Consider the following 24,135-nt stretch of genomic DNA (forward strand, 5'->3'; position numbering starts at 1 on the left):
GAAATTTTAGCCACACTATTTGTGATTGGCTGTTTTAACTCAAAAGGTAATTTGAGAGCTTCATCTAGGATGTTCTAAGGAGTTGTGTAAGTTTGCTCATTTCACTGCAGTAAAGATTGTGTTATACAAATACAATAATTAGAATTCATAACTAGAACTTAGAAACAAAATACTTAGAAAATAATATTGCTGATGGCAAAAACAGAGAAAGCTTTAATTTTTAGTTACATGAATAAAGATCCTACGTTTGATAAAAACAGTGGTATGCTGAAATCACCTCACTTGGGTTCATGAAAGTCAACTGTTAAAATTCAGGAATTTAAGAGTTTGCAATTAGATAAAAATCAATATTTAAACACACACACACACACACACACACACACACACACACACACACACACACACACACACACACTAAACCTAAGAGATTAAAAGAAAAAGCAGGGAATAGCCTGGAACACATTGGCACATGAAAAGACTTTCTGAACAGAACACCATTAGCACAGGGCACTAAGATCAACAATTAATAAATGGGACCTCAAACTGAAAAGTTCACAAAGCAAAGGATAGTGTTATTCAGACAAAGTGGTAGTCTGCAGAATGGGAAAGGATTTTTTACCAACTACACATCTGATAGAGGCCTAATATCCAAAATACACTAAGAACCCAAGAAACCATGTATCAAGAAAACAAATATCCCAATTAAAAATGAGGTACAGACCTAAGCAGAGAATTCTCAACAGAAGAAACTCAAATGACTGAGAAACACTCAAAGGAATGTTCACCATCCTTAGCCATCAGGGAAATGCAAATCAAAACCATTTAGAGATGCTATCTTACACCTGTCAGATAGCTAATAATAACACAAGAGACAGCTCATGCTGGAGAGGATGTGGAACAAGGGGAACACTTAAATATTGATGCTGGGAGTGCAAACTTGTACAGCCATTATGAGATCAGTGTGGTGGTTCCTCAGGAAGATGAGACTAACTATCTCAAGATTCAGCTATACCACTCTTAGGCATGTATACAAAAGATGCTTCATTCTACCACAGAGATACATGCTGCTCAAAAATGTTCATTGCTGCTCTATTCATAATAGCCAGAATTGGAAACAAACCTAGATGTCCCTCAACAGGAGAATGGATAAAGAAAATGTACATTGACACAATGGAGTACTACTCAGTTGTTAAGAAAAAAGAGAGAGACATCATGAAATTTGCAGACAAATGGATGGAACTAGAAAAAAAATAAAAAACAAACAAAAAAAAACCCCACATCCTGATGGAGATATCTCAGACCCAGAAAGACAAATGTAGTATGTATTTGTTTATATGTGGATATTAGCTGTGAAAGCAATGATAACCAAGCTAAAATCATAGAACCACAGAGATTAGATTACGTATAGAGTAAGAGATTAAAGGGAACAGATAGATCTCCTTAGGAAATGCAAATAGAATAGATAGCTATGAATAGATGCAAAAGGGGCTAGAATAGGAGGATAAATTCTTAACATTTATGGACAAAACACAAGGGCACCCAAGTTCATAAAACAAACACTACTACAGTTTATGTTTCACACACTTCACACACTGATAGATGGTGACTTCAGTACTCCATTCTCTCCAATAGATTGGTCATCTAGACAAAAACTAAACAGAAATGCTGGAGGTACACGATGTCATAAATCAAATGGACCTAGCAGGTATTTATAAAACATTTCACCCAAACACAAAAGAAAATACCTTCTTCTCAGCAGATCATGGAACTTTGTCCAAAATTGATGACATACTTGGACACAAAGCAAGTATGGACAGACACAAAATAAACAGACAAACAAACAAACAAATAAAACCCTGCATCCCAGCTGATCACTATGAATTAAAAATGGATACCAACAACAACAGCAACTTTACCAACTCCTGCAAGATGAATATGAAGTGAGTCAAAACAGAAATTAAGAAAAAAATTAAAACCTTTTTAGGATTCAATAAAAATGAAAATAAAACATATCCAAATCTATGAGACACAAAGAAGGCGGTTCTAAGAGGCAAGTTTATAGCACTAAGGGCCTATATCAAAATATTAGAGTGTTCTTATATTAACAACAGCACACTTGAAAAGAAGATAAAAAGAAGAAATAACACCCAAAGGGCAATTAACAACAGCTTCATCCCAGAGATGCAAGTATGGTTCAACATGCATAAATTGATAAATGTAATACACCATATATGAACAGACTGAAAGACAAAAACACATGATTATCTCATTAGACATAGTAAAGAATCATGACAAAATCCAACACCCCTTCAAGATAAAAGTCTGGAGGAGATAAGGAATACAAAGGACATACTGAAATATGATGAAGGAAATTTACAGCAAGCCCACAGCCAACATCAACATATATGAAAAAAAAATTCAAACCATTTCAACTAAAATCAGTAAAGTAGACAAGGCTGTCCATTCTCTCCATACACATTCAATATAGTAATACTTGAAGTCTCAGCTAGGGCAATAACACAACTGAAGGAGATCAATGGGATACAAATAGGAAAGAAAGAAATCACAGTAGCTTTATTTGCAGATGATATGATTGTATACATAAATGTCCCCTAAACACCACCAGGAAACTTTTACAGCTGATAAACACTTTCAGCAAAGTTACAGGATACAAAATTAATGTGCAAAAGTTAGTAGGTTTTTTATGCAAATGAGAAATTGGAAAATAATACTTCTCAAAATAGGCTCAAAAAATTAAACTGTTTTGGACTAACTCTAATCAAGCAAGTGAAAGATATGTATAAAAAAACTTTAAGACATTGAAAAAAATTGAAGAAGATATCAGAAGATGGAAAGCTCTCCCATGCTTATGGATAGGTAAGACTAATATATTGACCAGTCATCCTACCAAAAGCAATCTACAGATTCAATGCACTCTTCATCGAAACACAGTTATTCACAGAACTTGAAAGGACAAATTTTAGCTACATATGAAAACACAAAAACACAGGGCAGTTAAAACTATCCTGCATAATAAAAGAACTGCTGTAGATATCACCATCCCTGATCTCAAGATGTACTACAAAGCTACAGTATTAAAAACAGTATGGTATTGGCATAAAAACAGACATGTTGATCAACGGCATCGAGTTGAAAACCCAGACATAAATCCACATACCTATGGATTTGATCTTTGATAGAGAAGTCAGAAATTCTGATTGGGAAAAACACAACATCTCCAACAAATGGTGCTAGTCAAACTGGATGGCTACATGTAGAAGAATGGAAAGAGAATCACACAAATCAGCCTACACAAAAGTCAACTCCAAGGGGATCAAGGACCTCAATGTTTAAGTCCAGATACACTGAATCTGAATACAGTGAAGAGAAAGTGGGAAACAGTTCTGAACTCCCTAGCACTTAAGACTTTCTGAACAGTATACCACCAACAGCACAGACATTAATAGCAACAATTAACAAATGGGACCTCAAGAAACTGGAAAGCTTCTGTAAGGCAAAAACCATCATTCAGACAAAGGTGCAGGCTACAGAATGGTAAAAATATTACCAATGCCACATCCAAATGAGGGATAAAATCTAAAATATACAAAAACTAAAAAAACTGGACATCAAGAAAACAAATACCTCAATTAAAAATGGAGCGCAGCAGATCTAAACAGAGAATTCTTAATAGAGGAAATTCAAATGGGTGAGAAACAAAGTGTTCAACATTCATAGCCATCAAGTATATGCAAATCAAAACTACTTTGAGATTTCATCTTATACCAGTCAGAATGACCAAGATCAATAAAACAAATGACAGCACATGCAGTAAAGGATTTGGAGAAAGGAGAATTCTCTTCCATTGCTAGAGTGAGTGCAAACTTGTACAGCCACCATGGAAATCAGAGATGTGGTTCCTCAGGAAGCAGGGAGTAGATCTTCCTAAAGATCTAGCTATACCTCCCTTGGGCATATATACAAAGGACTCTACATCCTACTTCAGAAACATGTGCTCATCAATGTACACTGCTGCTCTATTCATAACACCAGAAATTGGAAACAGCCCAGCTGTCTACCAAAGGATGAATGGAAAGAAAATGTGGTACATTTATACAATGAAATATTACTCAGCCATCAAAAAAAATGACATCATTAAATTTGCAGGGAAATGGATGAAGACAGAAAAAGATCATTCTGAGTGAAGTAACCCAGATCCAGAAAGACAAATGAGGTATGTACTCATTTATATGTGACTGTTAGGTATTAAGTCATTGATTTAAAAAAAAATACAATCTGTATAATCACAGATTGTTAGGTATAGAGTAAAGATGAATCTTCCTAGCAAGAGGAAATAGAATAGACAGTTAGGGATGGACAAGACATGGGAGGACAAGAAAGAGTGGATCAAACTGGGAGGAGTTGAGGAGGGAGGGAATACAGGAAGGGACTGCTACAACTAAGGGCCATCTGAGGGGTAGTATAGAAACCTAATATTGCAGAAATTTCATAAAATATATACATAGATGAAGACTCACTTCTATGGCAGCCAAGAAATTATTTTTAAAATAAAGAAGTTCAAATTTGCATGTAATTTAGAAATCAAAAGGCCAAACTACAACTGAATTATCTCTCATGTTACAATGGTGACTAATCATTATAAAGTGCATTACTTTGTCTCTTGATCTTAATTTAAAAAAATACAAACCTAGGTTTTCCTTGAAAGTTATGAGTGATAAGGGACAGCCACAGGAAGAGGAAGCCACAAGGCCTGTTAATAACTGTCATAAGCCAATGAGATGACTCAGCAAGAAAGGTCTTACCACCAAGCCTGATGACGTCAGTTTGAATCCTGGCATTACACACTGGAAGGAAAGAAAGTTGTCCTCTTAACTCCACATGTGATAAGGCATACCCATGGATGGACACACACACACACACACACACACACACACACACACACACACACACACACAAACACACACTGAATACTTTGTTTAAAGAATGATGTGATAATATTAGCATGCTGTTATTGCTAATTCTGCCCTTTACTACAGAAAGAGCTAGAGTTCTAGCATAATCCCTGCTAGTAACTTAGTTCAGCAATACAGTCAGTCATGAAGAAAGAACTATCACAGAACAGTTCATCATATGGCGCACCTCAGAAACAAAGACCACAATTCCATGAGGTAAGTGGACTTTAAAACTGAACTGTCTTGACAGGGGTGGAAGGTAATGATGCACCTGCCACAGGTCACAGGTAGGTCTGCCCTCTGCCAGGAGCTGAAGTCATGGAGGAACAGGCTGTCCTCAGCACCTCTTTCCTAACACTGTAACTGTCATCTCATTGTTTTCTTAGAGGGCACAGGGGCTTCTGTGGCCTCATACTGTGTGAGTTCAGTAATGTGTTGAGTTTCTTATCTTTTGGGTAAATTTTACTTCATCTTTTCATGATCTATATTATAGAAATATATATTCTTTAATTATTTGTGAATTTTCCTTCACAGTCTACTTTTGAAATCTGGAACTTGCAATTTTGGCTTCAACCTGTTGTTTGATAGCCCACATTCAATCGGATACAAAGAAGGCTTCAACTGTCTTAAAATTTTAAGAGGTCAACTTTGGTTGTTTCAATTAAACCTCTTGTTATGTGAGAAAAATAAGTATCTAAAGGAGATGGCTGTAATTCTATATTCAGTCATTGACTTAATGTTAAAAATTATTAAAAATTATTATATTAAAATAACATATTTAATACATTACAGAAAATCTTTTTAAATATAAAAGGAGAACATCTTCAGAGTTAAAAGTAAAATACAAACAAGAAAAGCTGGGATGAAACTCAAGGAATACGATGATTTCTTGCATAAACATCTAGTGATACTTCTGTAGTAGTTGAAGATGTATTAGGTTGTGAGACAGGCATTAGCATGTTTGGAGACCATAGAGCAGGGGGTTCTCTCTCATCATCTGTTTTGCCCCTTCTGAAGATTTACAATAGATTTTGGTCAGCTGTGGTTGTCATGGTGTGTCTGTTGCAAAGCGAAGGTTCCTTGACACTGGGTGAGAACTGCATTCACACATGGGTATAAGATCAGTATTTAGAAAGCAGTCAGGGATGGTGCTAGTTTACTCAGTAGTGGTTAGAGGCTCTCCTATGATCCATGACTTCACGAGCCTTGGGCAGTTGGCTAGGTGCTCATCACCAGACACGATTTCCCTCTTCATGAATGGGCCTTGAGTCCACTTAGAGAGCTGTTGGTTATTGGCAGAATGCACCTGTCACTACGGCACCGTTGAGGTTACTGTGCCATGCTGGTTGTTGTGGTTTAAAGGGGTCATAGCTGGGTGGACTACTAGCTGCTTCCTACCTTTGGAAGCTTGCATAGAGCCTTCTGGAAAGCTGGTCCTCAGGGAGGAGGAATTCAAGTCAGTTCAGCTGAGGGACCTCTAGGCCCTGTGTCTTTGGCAATAGAAACTTACCTTGGACCGCCCTGCCCAACAACTCAAAAGGGGGATATCATGCTTGCTGTGGTGTTTTTGTTAGATATCTATGATTTTTGAAGGAAGCATGGTCAGCAAAAATGGGAAAATTTCACTACACACTGACTTACTTACATGCATTGTAAGTATTCTAGGTAGGTAGTTAATGCTTCCTTATGACTTTATCAGAGATCCTTGCTGTTATTTTATCTTTTTTCTTCCTGCTTCTGTATGTGCCTCCCTCTCCCCTACTTAATTAGGTCCCCTCCCCGTTTTTCATTTCCCCTTCATATTCCTTCTAATATAGAAGTGTGGAGCCTAGTCCCATCTGATACATATACAGAACAACTCCTGCATCTATGTATTAGGAATCACTGAAGACGAGGGGACAGAAGGACTGTAAGAGCCAAAGGAAGGGTAAGTTTACCGTGAGATTGTGTCTCTTGAAATGTCAGACTCTATACCTATACAGTCTCAGCATCACGGCTGCCTAAACATGTCCTGTACAAAGATGATGCCAATAAACATGCTAATTTGGAAGGAGAAAGCTCAGAAGGCTTCAATTCTACAGGAAGAACTACAGGCAACAAAGGAATGTTGAAGAGTGGGAGAAATAGTCTTCCCTGGGTAACAGCATACCAATTGGCTATCTAATGTCATTATTGAGTTTTCATTTAATAACTCCTCATCAATTCACACAAATAAAACACACACACACACACACATATTCTTCTTAAAAACTATACACAATATAAATATACTATCATTTATTCAAATAGTCCTTTACTGGTAGGCACTAGGGAGTTAGCAATTATTATGAGCCATTGCTGGGAAAAACTGTGTATTGTGCATTGCTCTGGTATAAATCAGTACAGTAGAATTTAGAGTCATGGGAAAGCATGGATATTAAATTCTGAGAGACATTACTAAATTTCCACGTAAAAAGATTACTTCAATTTACATTCACACCAAAATCTAAGTTTAACATTATCAATTTGTCACCAAACAGCTTATTATCTGATAATCTGATGTTTAAAAAAAATACTACTTGACACAAATACAGTTACCTCTTATAATCCTATTAAAAGTTTCGTGACCAAATTTGTTTTATACTTCTGTTGAAATATGAAGATGTTACAATATTTAGTGATAAGACTAAGAATTGAGGGTAGTACTTATGGCATTACCAAAATGCTTGTGTCTCAATTACCAGTGTGTGTGGTGAGGGATAGCCTACTGTAGACAGACATCTATAATAATTCCATAAACACTCATAAAATAAAATTCTAATCTTGTAGTCAATGTGTTTTATGAATGTACTTGTCCAAAAGGAGGAAAATCAAAATTGAAATAAGAAAAAGTAATCTAAATGTCAATAGCCACAACAGAAAATCCCCAGTTTACAAAAAATGAAGCAAATATTTTACAAACCAAAAACTCTAACTCCACTACCCGTGTATGTAACGCTTGTCAAAGTCAAGTAACAACTGCATTTTCTTTAACATGATCCCATTACAACCATAGAAATTTTACGGGAAATTTCCAAATGTTCTAGCATGACTATTGCTACAGAAGGAAGTCATCCACTGAAGTTCACAAAGTATTTGCTTAGAAATATTCTTTAACATGATTTGTTCAAAAATATACAAATTATAAAGTAATTATCTGTAATTGGAACAACCACAAAGTGGACACAAGCTCCCATCACTAATCAAGAAGCTATCTTCAACTGATAACCACTAGCAATGAAAAATTAGCTTTCTCCAAGAGAGACTGAATGAATAAACAAACCATACTTGAGGGAAGTAGATGTCTAACACAAAATGAACTCAATGGTATTTTTGTTTTTGTCTCCTGTTGCTTTGTTTAGGCTTTGTTTTTTTTTGTTTGTTTATTTGTTTTTTTGTTCATTTGTTTGTTTCAACCCTACTGGTCTTTTGCTTATATATTATGGTTTCCAATTTTGTGTTTTTATGGAGTGTCTGTGTGTGTGTATTTTGTGCTTTTTTTAATACTCCAGTTTGTTTGCTTGTTTGTTTTATTTGGCTGTTTGTTTTTTTAAAGAGAGAAAGAAGGCATGCAGTTGGATGGGTTGAGATGTGGGAAGAATCTGGGAGGAGATGAAGGAGGGGAAACCATAATCAGAATATATTATTGAAAATGTTATTTATTTTCAAAAAATTGTACTTAATAACTTTATATGTACTTCAGTCAGAAATCATACTAAAAATATAGTGAAAAATAAAAAGGAGGGTTAGTATTCATCCATAGACAAAGCAAAGAGGAAAAAGTAGACAATATGGATGTGAATAAGTCTGTGAAGACTGAACGGAGACGTGACTGCTGCCTTGGTTATACATTAGAAACTCAGTTAGCTACCTGAAAAGGCAGATAATAACTAAGAAGTATCTAACCTACTAACAGAAATCCAAAATTACTCAGAAATTGAGCACCTCTTACCTTAGAAAGTAAAGGTTTTCTTCACACCTAAAAACAGGGACACTAACTATAAATTCTTGAATGGTATCATTACAGCTCTCCCACCAAAATAACCAAATCAAAACCCCCCAAATCAAAATCTTACACTTTGTGGCTAGCACTATAAGAAATAAGAGTTCTGTCCCTCCCAGAGCTTGACAGAGAGGTAGTCTGGCATACTACCATGAGAGCAGAAAATAAAGAGAAAGAAACAGAGCTGAAATCGGGTGAGATAAGCACAAATATCTTCATAACAAATAAAAAAGGCTCCATTCCAAACTGTGACAAAAAAAAACAAAACTAAACCCAAAATTCTAGAGAATGGTTAGGGATAAAGTAACTATCATTCAGGAAGTGGAGGAAATACAGATGAAAATAAAGGCAAGAAGGCCGAGACAACTAGAGGTGTCCTCTAGCATCTCATGACACAGGACGGGATTCAGAAAGAAGAATGAAATCATCAGAAACAACACAAACAGTGGCACAAAGCTGCTGACTGTTCGTTTGCTTACAGATGTAGTTCCATTATATAAACCGTATCAAGTCACACATGCGATGCTGCTTTCGCTTTCCCAGGGCTGGGCTCACAGGTATCACCATCCCTAATAGGAAACGTCTTCAGAGCTATATGACCTGCTTCTTAACACCTCAGACAGGAATGGGAGCTTTCACAGAAAAGGATGAAAGGTACTGAAACTTTTAACTACAACACTGAATGCTACAAAAGAACAAAGTTTTCATATTGCAGAATAAAAATTATTTTAGCTTAAAGGATAATAGCTAATTAATTACTAAAATGAAGTGAACAAGTAGACTAGAGGAAATTTTTAAGAAAGAGGTTTCAAAATTTATTTTCAGCACTTTGGAAAGGGTTCAGTAAAGTATTTATGCAAGCATGAGACCTGAGTTCATATACTTACACCCACAGAAAACTTTTGAGCACTGTGCTGCATGCCTATGGACAAGGGGATCCCAATAGTTTGCTGACCAGTCAGTCTAGCTGAATTAGCAAGCTTCCACTGTCACACACAAAAAAATAATGTGGAGTATTACTGAGGAAGAAAGGTAGCATTGACCTCTGGACATGTTTAAACATGTTTAAACACATGCCTTTGTACACACGTAAGTATATATATATATGAACACATACACATGCATACATCACACATACACATTTATTTTCTATTGATCCTCTGGTGGTTCCAATGAAGAAGGACAGACATCAAGAAAGCAAAGGATCCAGGAAACAACTAAGGCAGTCTCCGAGTGAGAGAGAGGTAGCCCAACAAGAAAGGGGCAGGTGAAGTTTGGAAGAGTCTACAAGAAACCAAACAGTTCTCAGATGAAGAACTTAGGCCAGGAGATTATCTGGTTAAACTTCATCATGTTACAAAATTACTGAGAAGACAATGGAGATTCAAAACATCTATTATTATAAAGGACATAAAAATTAAAAAATTATCAATTCTCATTTTTCATTACATCCAAATCCCAACTTCCACAAATACTACCACCACCAAGTACATCGCATCAATTATGCCTAATGAGTAAAACATATATAATAGCTTTATTTATGGATTCTTCATCTGTGGATTGATTCATCATAGATAAAAATATATTTTAAAACATTTACTCTACATTGAACATGCCCAGACAGACATTTTCCTTATTATTTCCTAAAAATATAGTGTAACAAATATTCCCATTGTAGTAGGGATTGCATGTATTCCAGAAGTGATTTAAAGCACACAGAAGGATGTGTGTTGGTTGGATACAGAGATCAAGGTATTTTTATAAGTGACATGAGCGCGCCTAAATCTTGCTATGCTAATGGAGGAGGTAATTCATCTGGTCTCCGTGTCCAGTCAGTACACATTCTGCCCATCATCAGAATTCTCACATCCCAATACGACCTTCTGATGAAAAGACAGAGGGCTCAAAGCAACTTACGCTTTAACAAGATTATAAAACATGAACTATTTTTACTTTATAGATCAATAAATAGCTCTTAAAGCAGTGGTTCTCAATCTATGGGTGGTCAAGACCTTCATGGGGAGGTCAAATGACACTTTCACAGGGGTCGCCTAAGACTAGTGGAAAACATAGATATTTACATTATGATTCATAACAGTAGCAAAATTACAGTTACAAAGTAGCAACAAAAATGATTTTTATGGTTGGGGCCATCACAACAAGAGGAACGGTATTAAAGAGTCAGAGCATAAGGAAGGTTGGAAACCATTGTACTATAGTGTTTCCCAAACACAGTTTGTTTAGTTTGGGTTTTTTTGTGAAACTAGGCCTCACTGTGCAGCCCAGGCTAGTCTTGAACTCATATTTCACCATCTCAATCTCCAGAGACCTCCACACCCAGCTCTCCTCAACAGTACAACTCAATCAGCCAAAGCAGGAAAAGTAAGGAGTCAGTGAGGTGTCTCCTTAAACTTAAAATGATTTGTTTTAAATCTATTAGTATTTAAGTGTCAACTACTTTATTTCTTCCCTATACACACAGAAACAGAAATACCTTAAAAGACAGGGGGTGGGGGGAGGTAATTAAAAACAATAAACTTAGTAATTCACAAATTATATAGATGTTGAATCATTGATGTGTGGATATATGATAAACTTTCTTAGCTGAATTATGTATTATGCAATTAAACACTATTAAACACTAAAAACATGAACCCTGGAGACCACATAAGCACTTACAGGAAGTTATTTGATTGGCACCATTCCTCCCTAATGAAATCTTAATATATATTTTATAGTTGAGTTCTAAATGCAAGGGATGGAACACCTATCATTTTCTGATCATGACATATGGATTCCAGGAAATTCTGGAGAACTATAAGGTGACCAACTTCACACTCCCACGTTGGCCACAGTGGAGCCATAGATTAAAACATAGTATTTTTCATAAACTGCTTAGATATGGCTTCCCTGCTGGAGAGGATTAGAGCAACCAGAAAACTGAACACATTCAAATATTTATTGTTTGATTTTGTAGTTGTGTATCCAAAATGTATTTCCAATTTTAATTATAAAATGTATTGTCAGTTTTAGAACGTGGACCTAATTGAGAAATTCCAAACATATATAAATAATCTAGTAAGGATACACATTGCATAGAGATGATAATGTCTTTCCTATAAAATATTAAAATTGACTTTCATAACTGTATGAAAAAAGACAGGAAAAACCAAATAACTACAGTTCACCTTTTCTATACTATGGAAACCTTTCTTGAGGTGAAATTTCAGTACATAATGAAATAAAAGCAGAGCTACCATGTTTAACAGCTAAGAATGGGGCTGCACCTTCCTCCTCATAGGTCTTCCTCTGCCTGCTTCCCTAAAAATGCCATACATCCCTCCCTATCCCCAGAGCAGGCAGAACAAGTGAAGACAAAGAGCAGCAAAAGTATCTGGATTTGAAAATGATATATATTTTTAGAAATTCATGATGAAATTCACACAATAAATTTCATATTTAAAAATAAAGAGAATGTAACTAGCTAAAACTAGAGCTTAGACGTGCCATATTTAGAATCAGTTGTTTCTTTTCAAAGAACCATGACTTACTATGGTTGAGAAATCAAAGCAGAAGTATATTGTTATACTTAAAACACTATTCCCACATAAGGGAAAAGATGACTTTCTATCCTAATGTTATTCAAAAAGACTGCACACATCAATGGGCTATTCAAACAAAGACATTTCCCCCCACTAAAGACAGGGATTCTTTGTGTAGTCTTGGCTGTCCTGGAACCCTCTCTGTATGTAGGCCAGGCTGGCCTTTAACTCACAGAGATCCACCTGCCTCTACCTCCCAAGAGCTGGAATTAAAGGTGTGCATCACCACCACCTGGCTGGAGACATCAGTTTCCTCCATTTGCTTTTACCTGAAAACCCTATCAGCAAATGCTCTACAACAGGCAAAGCAGGTGACCTAGAGCAGGGTGAGAAAACCACAGGAAACATCTCACCCAGGACTCACTGCGGAGAGCTCTTGACTCCTTTACTACTACTACTTCAAATACTTATTGGACTGTACACACAGTTTGGAAATAATGTTCTCTCTAAAACATACAGACACTCACTGTGTTATAACCACAAGTGAAAGCATCGGACAGAGAGTTCACCACCTTTAACCTAAAATGAGAGACAGTAAAAACCACTAATTCCTGTGTTATTTTAGTATACACTTCAATTTATTAAATGAATATTTAATTGCCCTAATTTCTTAACTGAATAAGCAGTTACTTCAATTTTACTAAAACCACAATTAAAGTTAGCAACAAAATAAAAGTTACATGTTTCTTTGCTTTGCACATTTGTGACAAGTGGATAAACGATTAAAAAACTCAATATGTGGCATTTTGAGGACTTGTAAAATTTATAACAAAAATATTCTCTAGGATTTGGCTTAACTATTACTATAATATTGAGAGCAACAGAAAACTGAACACATTTAAATATTTATTGTTTGATTTTGTAGTTGCATATCCAAGATGTAGTTTCAATTTTAATTATAAAATGTATTGTCAGTTTTAGAAATAAAATGGATACATGGGCTCACATACTATTTCTACATACCTTTTCTACCTTAAATGTTTTATACAAGATGACACTTTTTCTGAGGACTATTTCTCGTCACATGTAAAAGAAACTCATCCTTTGTGATAACTGGCTACTCACTGTACAACTTAAGAAGGAGACATTCAAATAGCTGAACATTAGAACAACTCTGGACTTAGGAAATATGAAATTCTGATATCTTATATGTTTGTTTAACCTTAAAACATTTTATTTGTGGGCATCAAAATACTTTTTAAATGCCAAAAACATTTACTTATTCTACTTTTCCTCACCAGATTCTCCATAATCATCAAGTTTCCTTTAATTTCTACCCTTATTAGTTTAATTTTTACCCTAAGCAAAGCTTTCCAACTACAGACATGTTTTGTTTTGTTTTTCTGTCAGAAGTATTTTCATTGTTGATGACTATATGATATAATAGTTAAACTCATAGTTCATACAGTTAAACAAAGAAAACTGAGAAAGTACTCATTTTAAAGACATTTAAACCTTTATGTGCTCAATACTCCTATATTTTCCCACATTACTACAAAATAATAAACATCATACAAGTAAGGTAAATAATGAGTTAGTAATAAGATTATGCGTCGAATATATTTATGCAAAAGACATAATAAAATTATAATATGCAATAAACAGAACTATAAAATACCCCCCAAACAAAGGAAGTTTCACTTACATCCACAGCTCTCTTAATAAAAGGTATCTGTGTGCCACTGTCCAGATCTTCATTAATAATAAGCCTTCTAGCCCACTGACCTGCCCTGACAACACCACTACCATGAATTAAAACCATCAGTTTCTGTGGATTTGTCAAAGCATCCTCACTCATAAAGATAAAACTCTTTGGTTCACTTTCAGTGGCATCTACCTGTAATCAAAAAAAATTAAATAATAAATGAAATGTTTCTTGAACATACACACAATGAGAAAGCAACTATGGCTACTATAAATTATTGAATGTGTATTACAGAATTATTAAAAAAACTTAAATTAGAAGATAGTCAAGAACATCTAGCAATCACATATTCAGTGGAAAGCAACACAAGACAGTAATTTAAATACACATGAAAAAGAATAATTAAAACATGCATTCATACATTTTATTATATACTTAGTATTGTATTACCATCTAAAATTGAAATAACTAATTTTTAAAAGCTTCCTGTAGTTCAGATATTATCCAACTGTTCTTTTCACCCACATTTACTCACAATCCATTTGAGGAGTCACTACCATAATAATCATCAATAAATTAAGAAATTACATTTAAACAAACACGTTATAGCTTATATTGCATGTAGTCTATAATTCTATAACTGAAGAATATAGCACCTATAATAGAAAACGGAAAACCCACAGCTACTTAAATACAATAGTCAGACAGTGTAAACATTCAGACTGCATACATGGTCACCCACAACAGGACCTGCACGCTCTGACGGCTTACCTATGTGTCAGTTACTAATGCATTAACAGGTGCTCAGCTAGATTTCAGAAATGCAAGACATATTAAGGAATGCCAATTTCTGAACCTTTTATGACCTATGTACAGCAAACTCTGTGAGTGTCTACACAGTGATGTCCGGTACTCAGAATGGAAGCCATATGCAACCAGGTTGAAACCAGAACTGACCACTAGTAATGTGTCCTCCACCCACAACCACACACATAAGTGATCAATCTCATGCTCATACTGCACCAGCTCGTCACTCCAGCAACAACATACGTTCATACACTTATCAAAGTTAGAACAACACACACATTCTATTCCACAAAATGTTGGAATTCAATGTAAAATTTAAAAATCTAAATTTTCCCAGTCATTCACAATGCACAGGAATAGAAAAATAAATCTACTTTACTTTTAAAACAATATTGACCTCATTATCTAATTCTGCTATTTGTGTAAACAGAACACAAAAAGCAACTGGTTTAGTAGGAATAGAATGGGTTGAGTTTAAGAATAGTTACTAGTACTCAGCAAAGCCTTTCGTGTCTACAATTGACATCTCAAACATTTCACCATGAGTTCTCTTGTCCCTTTCACTGTCTTATTCTGCTTCATAACACATATGGCAATCAAACCCAATGCATTCATTCAGAGAGAGAGAGAGAGAGGCAGGCAAATAGATGATAGATGTGCGTGCGTGCGTGCGTGCGTGCGTGTGTGCGTGTGTGTATACTCATTCATCCTCTGCTCTCTCCACTACAATGTAATCCTAAGAAGTAATATTTTATAATTTATATTCAGCTACATTCTCAGTCTAGAAGAAGGCCTAGCATCTTATAGGTACTCAGTAAATAAAGAACAAATTTTTGAAATATGGAATCTTACTATTGGTGGTGATGTCCTTTAGATGCAAAGAATTTAAATAATTCAGAGTATTAATATGTATAATACACAAAAAACTAAAGAAATTCTAAATATAACAAAACAATAAAATTTTAAAATGGACTACAGATCCAAATAAAGAGTTCTCAAAAAAAGATAATTAAAAATGACTGATAAATATTTTTAAATGTGTTAAACATCAATAGCCATCAGGAACATGCAAATTAAAACTACTGTCAATTCTATCTCATGCCAGTCAGAATGGTTATTATTAAGAAAGCAAATGTCAACAAATGCTGTAAAGGATGTGGTCAACAATACTTATTCACTGTCAGTTGGAATTCAAACTGGTATAGCCACACTGGAGGTTAAAAAAAACAAACTAGAAATAGAACTAACATATGACCAAGCTATAACAGTCTTGGGCATGTAGTCAAAAAAATTCTATATCCTACTACATGGTGGGATATTTGCCCAGCATGATAGTGCTGTACTATTCACAACAGCTAGGAAGTGGAATCTGTCTAGAATAATTAAAATATGGTATGTATACACAACGGAATTTTAGTCACCTCTAGAGAAAAATGACCTTTGTAGGTAAATGGACAGAACTGGAAAACATATATACTGAGTGAGACAACCCAGGCATAGAAGGACATGCCACACGTTCTCTCTCACATGGAGATCCTAGCACTGAATCTTAGGTTATGTTTTTAAACACCTGAGAAGAAAGAAAACTAGACAAGGACAACCAGGGCAGGGGATTCCTTAAGGGAGGAAGGGACAGCAGAACATAAATGATAAAAAAGAAGCAGAGAGGGAGAATCCCGGGGTGGGAATGTTTAAGCGGGGAAGGGCGGAGGATGGTGGAGATGATAGGGTAAGGGAGCAAAATTAAACAAAGTGAAAGGGATATGAAAACCCATATGGAAATAAATTTTAATTAGTGTATAAAGGTTTATAATATTTTTGAAAGAACTAGAAGGAGATGCTCTGCATAGTCACATAATGTCCATAAAAGCCCAGAGTTATTAAACAAAATTGCCAGTGACAGATGTGAAATACTTCCTTATGAATTATTGGTCAGGAAAGTCCTTGGAGACCCTGAAAACCATACAGGCTTCTGCATTTATTCCTCTTAATTATCCACAAGAACTAATTAATAATGCCCTATCGCTGAAGACAGGACACAACACTCATTACAAAACATAGACTGACCAAGAAAGAAATGAACCAGAAGCTTCTTCCCTGCTGCCTAGCTTTCAGAATCCTGAAAGGCACTGTGAAAGCTCCTGGAGAGGAAATGGCATCAACCATCTTAACCAGATATGAGCCCTACGAACTCTAGTGCTGACCTTCTAGGCAAGATATGTCCACCGTTGCAATGGTGGCACATCTGTTATTGGAATGACCAACCAGTCTCTGATTGGATCTGGGGTCTCCTCCACAGGAGGAGATTCATGCCCAGTAATTCATAAAGCCGGAGGCTGAGAGGGTCTGAGGCCTTGGAGGATGGGGAGGCACTCACTATTGTTGTGTAGCTATACTGACATGGCCTCCTACTGCCTTCTAACTACTTATACCCTCAGACAAATACCATTCTCCACCTTAATCAGAGAAGCTTCTCTCTGCAATGAATGGCAGTGAATGCATAAACTCACAGATGCTCTAGGTTTGAGAATAAGTGCAGCTGATTGCTCAGCCCCAAACAGAGCATTGGTGCCACCCTATCTAAGTTTCAGGAAACACTGCAGAGGTGGAACAGGAATAAATGAGCCAGAAGACAAATGTGAAACACTATCTTCTGAAAATGACTCAGCCATGGCAATCATAATCCCACAACAGCTGAGGCCGTCTCCTCTGATCCTACACAAGTCTGGACATGTGAATTAATCATGTACCTGGGGGTGGAGGCTCATGGTATCCCATTCCTACCTATAGAACCATTTAATACTGGTGGACTGTGGAGAGAGGCAGCCATTGTCTTCAGTTGTATACCCCCAGGGGAGCCCACCAGGATCTAATGGAAAGTTCCAAGCTGACAGTCACAAAGAAGCCCTTAATAAACCAAGTTCCCAAACAGTACAATTGTCATGCTTGTCTGAGTTAGGGTCTTGCGTAGACTAGACTGGCCTCAAGCTTGCCACAGAATAGAAGACAACCCTGAACTCTTTTCTTAATCCCCCTGACTCCAACTCCATGTGCAAGGATAATAAAAAGTTACCACCACCCCCAGATCTCAATCAACATTTTAAGCAATGGAAAATTACTCCTTTGAATTCCAGCATAATGTCTTTACAACTAGAGGAACAATTATTTTTGAAAAGAAAAAAAAAACTATAATTCAACTCAAGAACTTTTATGAGATTAAAGATGAAGGAGACCATGAATAAACTACCTAAGCAGTTGGAAAGCTGATTGAAAACGTGTGACATTCCAAGTAGGAAAGACAACAGCGAAGACAAACAAAGCAGAGGAATGCTAGTAATGAATGGCAAGAGTGACATGTGAGCCAGTCACTGGGCACAGCTGACCACAGAAAACAGAAAACTGACTGTGAACATGATCAACACAGTTTGCTCTTTATAAGTCAGTGCTAATCTATATAGCAAAGTATCTACATGAATAAAATAGATTTTCCTCATTATCTCAATAATTTAGAAATGACTACAGCAAGGATGTTTATCTGAAAACACTGGCAAGCAATTGAGCTAAGCTTTTTAAAAAGAAAACACAAAAGCCAATTCCAATACACGTGAATTTTCATGCCCCCAGACGAGTGAGGCTACACTGAATAATTTGTAATGTTTAGCAATTCATTGAGGAATTGTTAAACAACAAATAGTGGTATTTCACTTAAACAAGATGAAATTTTTATAGAGAAGTCATTAAGGTAAGACACAACTCTAACAGCCTACATGGTGTGGAGATGGCGCAAGTGAGAGCATTCTGTGCGTATTATCCTATGCTTGTGCAGAACATAAGCATGATCATGACACTGACTGTCAATCACGTGTTTCCCAAATGCTAACACATTATGTAACGTGACCATTTAGGAAAGACAGCATTTTTTAATTTACAAAGTAAGGGAAAATTATTAAGCAAAAATAAACACAGTGCTAATTTCATGTCTTATATAACATGAATCTCTCTAAACTTATTTAGTTTGTACACTAAATTTAAAATGAGAATTTCAAATTTATAAAACAAAGTTCTCTAATTTCATGTTTTCTTTATAGAAAATTAATGAAGTTCCATTATAAAACAATCTCAATGACAAAAACAATTGTGATTTGTACTTTAAATCTAAAGATCAAAGTATGATTAAAGGTTTCCTAAGAGTCAGAAATATTATAGTCAAAGGAAAAAATATCAATGGTATCAATGGATTAAATTAACACTGTCTAAATGTACTTCTTCAGAAACTGAATAAAGTGATTCAATTTTACTTTAACTTTCACGAATAACAAATGTATACAGGTTGTTTGCTTGCTTACTTTGAGATTCACCATGTAGCCTCAGCAAGCCTGGAACTCAATATGAAGACCAGGCTGTCCTCAAACTCATCTACCCACTAAGTTCTAGGACTAAATGTGTGTGCCTCGATAGCCAACTTCCATGTACAGTTTTTACAGAATAAGAAAGTACGCCTGAAGTTAAGAATTCTGACTCCCCATAGAATAGCCATACTGCCTGTCACAAAGATGCTAAAATTTAGACTTCTGTGCTTTTCTAAAAGAAGCTGTTTCAAACTAGAACAAGATATGGCTTACCTAAGGCATGCAATAATATTTTCTTTATTATTATATTACAAGCACCAAGAGTGTTTACAACTTAAAGAGCTAACTTCAATAAGCACTTACTGAGTTGAGTGAATCAAAGAATGAATAACATTATTATTGATCACTAGAAGTTATATTTAGAAAATTAAATGAAAAAGTTTTTAGTAGAACTATGCAAAGATGAGAATCTAAACAATTAATATATATTCAAACTCCCTAATAACATGACCCAAGATATCTAAAAATCCTATGTGAAAGTTCACAGAAATTACCTATGTGCAAAGGTTTATATATTAAATAAGTCAATTTTATTGTCATCTGGACTCTTAAATCATAAAATAAAAGAGTTGTCAGGAAGAGCAAAATTTATCTGATCTACTCTAACCAACATTTTACATGTAAGATTACCACTTCTTCATTTTAAAAGCTTAGCACTTCATGATGTAAATTAAAAATACATATGTGCATGCAATAAGAATTAGGGAAAAGGGAGCAATATATTTAAAAGAAAGAAGGGTCTGCATATATTGGAGTATCTGGAGGGAGGAAAGGGAAGGGAGCAATGTTGTGATTAGATTATAAACTCAAAAAAATGATAGAAGTTCTATTTAGAATTTGAGTCTAAGAACAGATTCCAAACTTTTTCTTCCTTTTGGTTGTTCGAGACAGTTTCTTTGTATAGGCCTGTTTGTCGTGGGACTAGCTCTCTAGACCAGGCTAGCCTTGAACTCACAAAGATCTACCTGCCTCTACCTCCCCAGTGCTGGGATAAAAGATGTGAGCCACCACCGCCCAACTTGAAATTTTGTAATTCCAAAAGAAAAGGTGCAAAATTCCTCAGTCCTCTAATAAAGAAGAAAGAAGCAGTATTGAAAAACAGGACTGACTTTGGGAATGCAGAGAAAAAGAAACACTTTTGTGGAAATAAGGGCTGAAGAGATGTCTCAGTGGTAAGAGCAGCATTGGTGGCTGTTCCAGACAGCCAGGGTTTGATCCCTAGCACCTACACATAGTTACAACTGTTTAAACTCCAGCTCCAGGATATCTGATGCTCTCTTCTGGCCGGTGCGGGCACCAGGAATGCAGGTGGTACACAAAAATACATGCAGGCAAGACCCTCATTAAAATATAAAATTGAGATAGAAATTAAATGAAAAGAAGTTTCAAAGAATCAAACAATACTTAAGGAGTTAATGAATGCCTATTACAATGTGAAGCACACTGATTTATATGAAACAAATAAAAACATTCAGGTGGAAGAAGACAAGGTAAAAGAGAACCCTCTCTGTCATCATGTTAAAAACAGACTGGAAATCATCATTGTTCATTGTTTACATTGACAGCATTACTTTGCAAGAACTAGTACAAAAGAGTAAGGTTACCTACAGGCAGTGAATTGCCAGCAACAATACAGGAGCACATTTAACCCACAACAAAAATTTTCTCCTAGATTGAAAACCATTTTACATGGAAAAAAGCATTTTATTTGGGATAAATATTTTTGAGAATTGAACTTACTGGAATAGAGATTTTTTGCAAATTGCAGTCCTTTTCCAGGAGCTCATAGACATATTTTGTGATGATCTAAGGAAGAAATAAATAAAATATTAAGATTCAATATTATCCACTATCAAGATACATTTGTTTTTATAAACTATTGAAAGTTATTGCTCTAAGTAATTATCTCTTCAAATTTTCTCCTTTGAAAGTTCTGGTATCATACAGACTCTTCCTAAGCAGTGGAATGTGCTACTTTCTGCTGCTATGTGGATGGCTATGGAGGATTAGAATGAGTTTTACAAATTCACAGAAAACACGTAAGACTTTCTCCTTGGGAAATGAATATTCTGAAGCTTTGAAGTGTTTTTAGAAACTGTTCCTCCTACAATTTCTCCATAGGTGTTATATCTAACGTAATTTCTCAAGGGATTGGAATCTTCACACCCATTTGAGCAAGAAAGAAAAGTATATGACAAGTATTATGAGCAGAAAAGGAAAATCAATCCAATCAATACTGTGTTTATAAGAGTCAAGAAACATGGTCTCTTCAAAGATGTCTAAATCCCAACTCCTGAACATTTGCATGTGCTAGGTTACATGGTAACAGACCTGCACATATGATTGTTGTTAAGGACCTTGAGAAAAAGATTTACTGGGATTAACGAGGTGGGTCAAATCCAATCATTTGTGTTCTTAAAAGTGGAAAGTTAAAGAAGTATGATGTGATGCATACATGACAGGTAGGAAGGACTCAACTGGACTGGCTGGGTTGGAAAGTTAAGAAGAGCACAGGCCAAGAGCTCTGTCCTCTGAGGACCTGTAGTTGGCAGCCAACACCAACACGAGAGTTCAGTGTCATCTATGCCAATAACACAAATCAGGACATCAATTCTTTGCAGCCTAAAACTGACTATCCTTCCCTTCATTTCACTCTGGTACAGCTCCTACTGGACTTCTGACCCACAGAATTACAGGATAACAAATTTGTATTGCTTCTAGCCATGAAACTAATGGTAATTTGTTAGAGCAGCAATATGAAATATATGATTTATTTGGTAGGCAATAAGCAAGGATAGGTAGGCCTGGAATAGGAGCAAATAGTTAATAGGCAGTTTGAATGGTCATTCTAAGAGTGTTTCTTTCTCCTCCTGAAGACATCTGTAATTACTGTAGTCAAAATATCTCACATACTAATTTCAGTGGCAACCTATGTCAATTTTTGTGAAACAAAATGAGTTTTTTTAAATAACATTAAGATGTTGATTGCTTTGGTGTCATTAATCTAAAACAGATTCTTTAGCCCACTTTCTTTAACGAAGTTAAAAGTCTTATGTACGTACATACATTCATTTTATCTCAGAAATAGTTCCATAGATGTGAAAAAACGACTGGTAACAGTCATTTCAAAACCTATAACACATTAAACTAAACTATCTAGTTACTAGTCTAATAATATCTCTATACTTAACATGATAGCTAATACTATGTTCCCTATAATTTCACTGGAAGACAGTGACAATATACACTCTAAAGAACATCAAAAACATGTAAATTCAGACTTAAAAGCATATATGAAGCAATATAACAGTGGCCTATCACTTCAAGAGAAATGACTTATATGAGATTAACTAAAATTACTGGCTTGACACTCCTGAAATCTTTAGTGTATTGTTATACATAAAGGGACAACAAAATAAATTAAATCTGCATGCAAATATCTGAGACATAATTTGAGAAAAGATTTTTGATAATTAAACCTTATATCAGTATAAACTATAGAACCAGAAATAATTCTTATTTTGATATTATAATTCAAATATTCTAAATTTGCTTATATTTGGCCTATAAGACAAGTGTCTACTCTGGAACTTATACTATATCAAACCACATAATAAAACCATGTATCCACTAAGAGAGAAATACTGCCTGTGATGGACAGTTTTGGTTGTCAGCTTGATTCCATGTGAAATCAACTAAAACCCAAGCTGCTAGCAACCTCTATGAGGGATTTTCTCCATACTCTCTGGCAGCACACATAAAAGGCTATGGAAGAAGGAAACTGCTTTATGCCCACTTTCCCTCACTCTTGCTGGCACGTTTGTCTATCCTGTTGCTGTGGTCAATATTAAATACATTGTCTTCAGAATGACAATGTAACTGAAGACCACCAGCTCTCCAGGAATCCTCCATGACTCCAGCACCTGATTGAGACTGACGTCGTTGACCGAAGCATCCGTCGTTGAGAAGTGAACACCTCCCCGATTCTCTGCTGTTCCACTGTTGTTATCCTATAAGGCAGTCCAATAAGTCCTCCGTCATACACACATTCATTCTACCGGCTCTAACCCTCTAGAAAACCCTAATACACTACCTCGTTTGCCCACTTTCCTTTGCTCACTACCTCCTGTCTTCAGAAGTATAGGAAGAACAGACTCTACTCTAGGTGCCCTCTCCGAAACAGACCACATGGCAACTATTTAAGGACACAGTTTCCCAGCACAATGCCCCTGAACATGATGGAGTACCAATATCTAACACACTAGTCTAACACTATTCCTGTCTGTTACATCAGTCAGTCCTGGGACACTGTGATGGAGCTTCAGCCCTCTTTGAATATTAAGGATATTTTAAGATGAGAAATGAGTTTTCCTCTGTGTCCATTCCCTCTACATTGTTGGGCAGAGAGAAACATTTCCAGTTTGAAAACATCTTTTCTACTTGCTCAATCAAGGATTTGGAAGGAAGCATTCAGGATACACTCATTGTTTTCCAGATTACATAGGATTGTAGTCTGCGGTTTAAAAAAATGAAAAGATTCATTTTAAAAAGATGAAGCACTGTTAGAATGTTGTTGATGTTTGAATATTACCTGGAAACTATGTCTAACAGTGGAAGAAAGGGATTAAGAGACTAAACATACTCTAAACTTGTATCTTCTTTCTAATAAGAAATGATG

At 35.8% G+C, this 24,135-nt stretch overlaps 1 protein-coding gene across 17 annotated transcripts in view; it reads right to left on the reverse strand.

Annotated features, from left to right (window-relative positions):
* Fam172a (family with sequence similarity 172 member A) overlaps window positions 1-24,135 on the reverse strand; it is a 483,175-nt gene that overhangs the window by 326,526 nt on the left and 132,514 nt on the right. For 14 of the 17 annotated variants that reach the window (XM_052743685.1, XM_052743677.1, XM_052743684.1 and 11 more), the window contains 2 exons: window positions 21,198-21,263; window positions 14,242-14,433 (listed from right to left, as the gene is read on the reverse strand). The exons of 1 other annotated variant lie outside the window; for it this stretch is intronic. In XM_052743685.1, the coding sequence (XP_052599645.1) occupies window positions 14,242-14,433; window positions 21,198-21,263 (258 nt within the window). The remainder of the gene's footprint in view (window positions 1-14,241; window positions 14,434-21,197; window positions 21,264-24,135) is intronic. 2 more of the 17 variants (XM_052743690.1, XM_052743691.1) reach the window with 1 other exon arrangement.

The sequence above is a fragment of the Peromyscus californicus genome, unplaced genomic scaffold (genome assembly GCF_007827085.1).
Source record: "Peromyscus californicus insignis strain IS unplaced genomic scaffold, ASM782708v3 Scaffold_18__1_contigs__length_77618521, whole genome shotgun sequence".
NCBI lineage: Eukaryota > Metazoa > Chordata > Mammalia > Rodentia > Cricetidae > Peromyscus > Peromyscus californicus.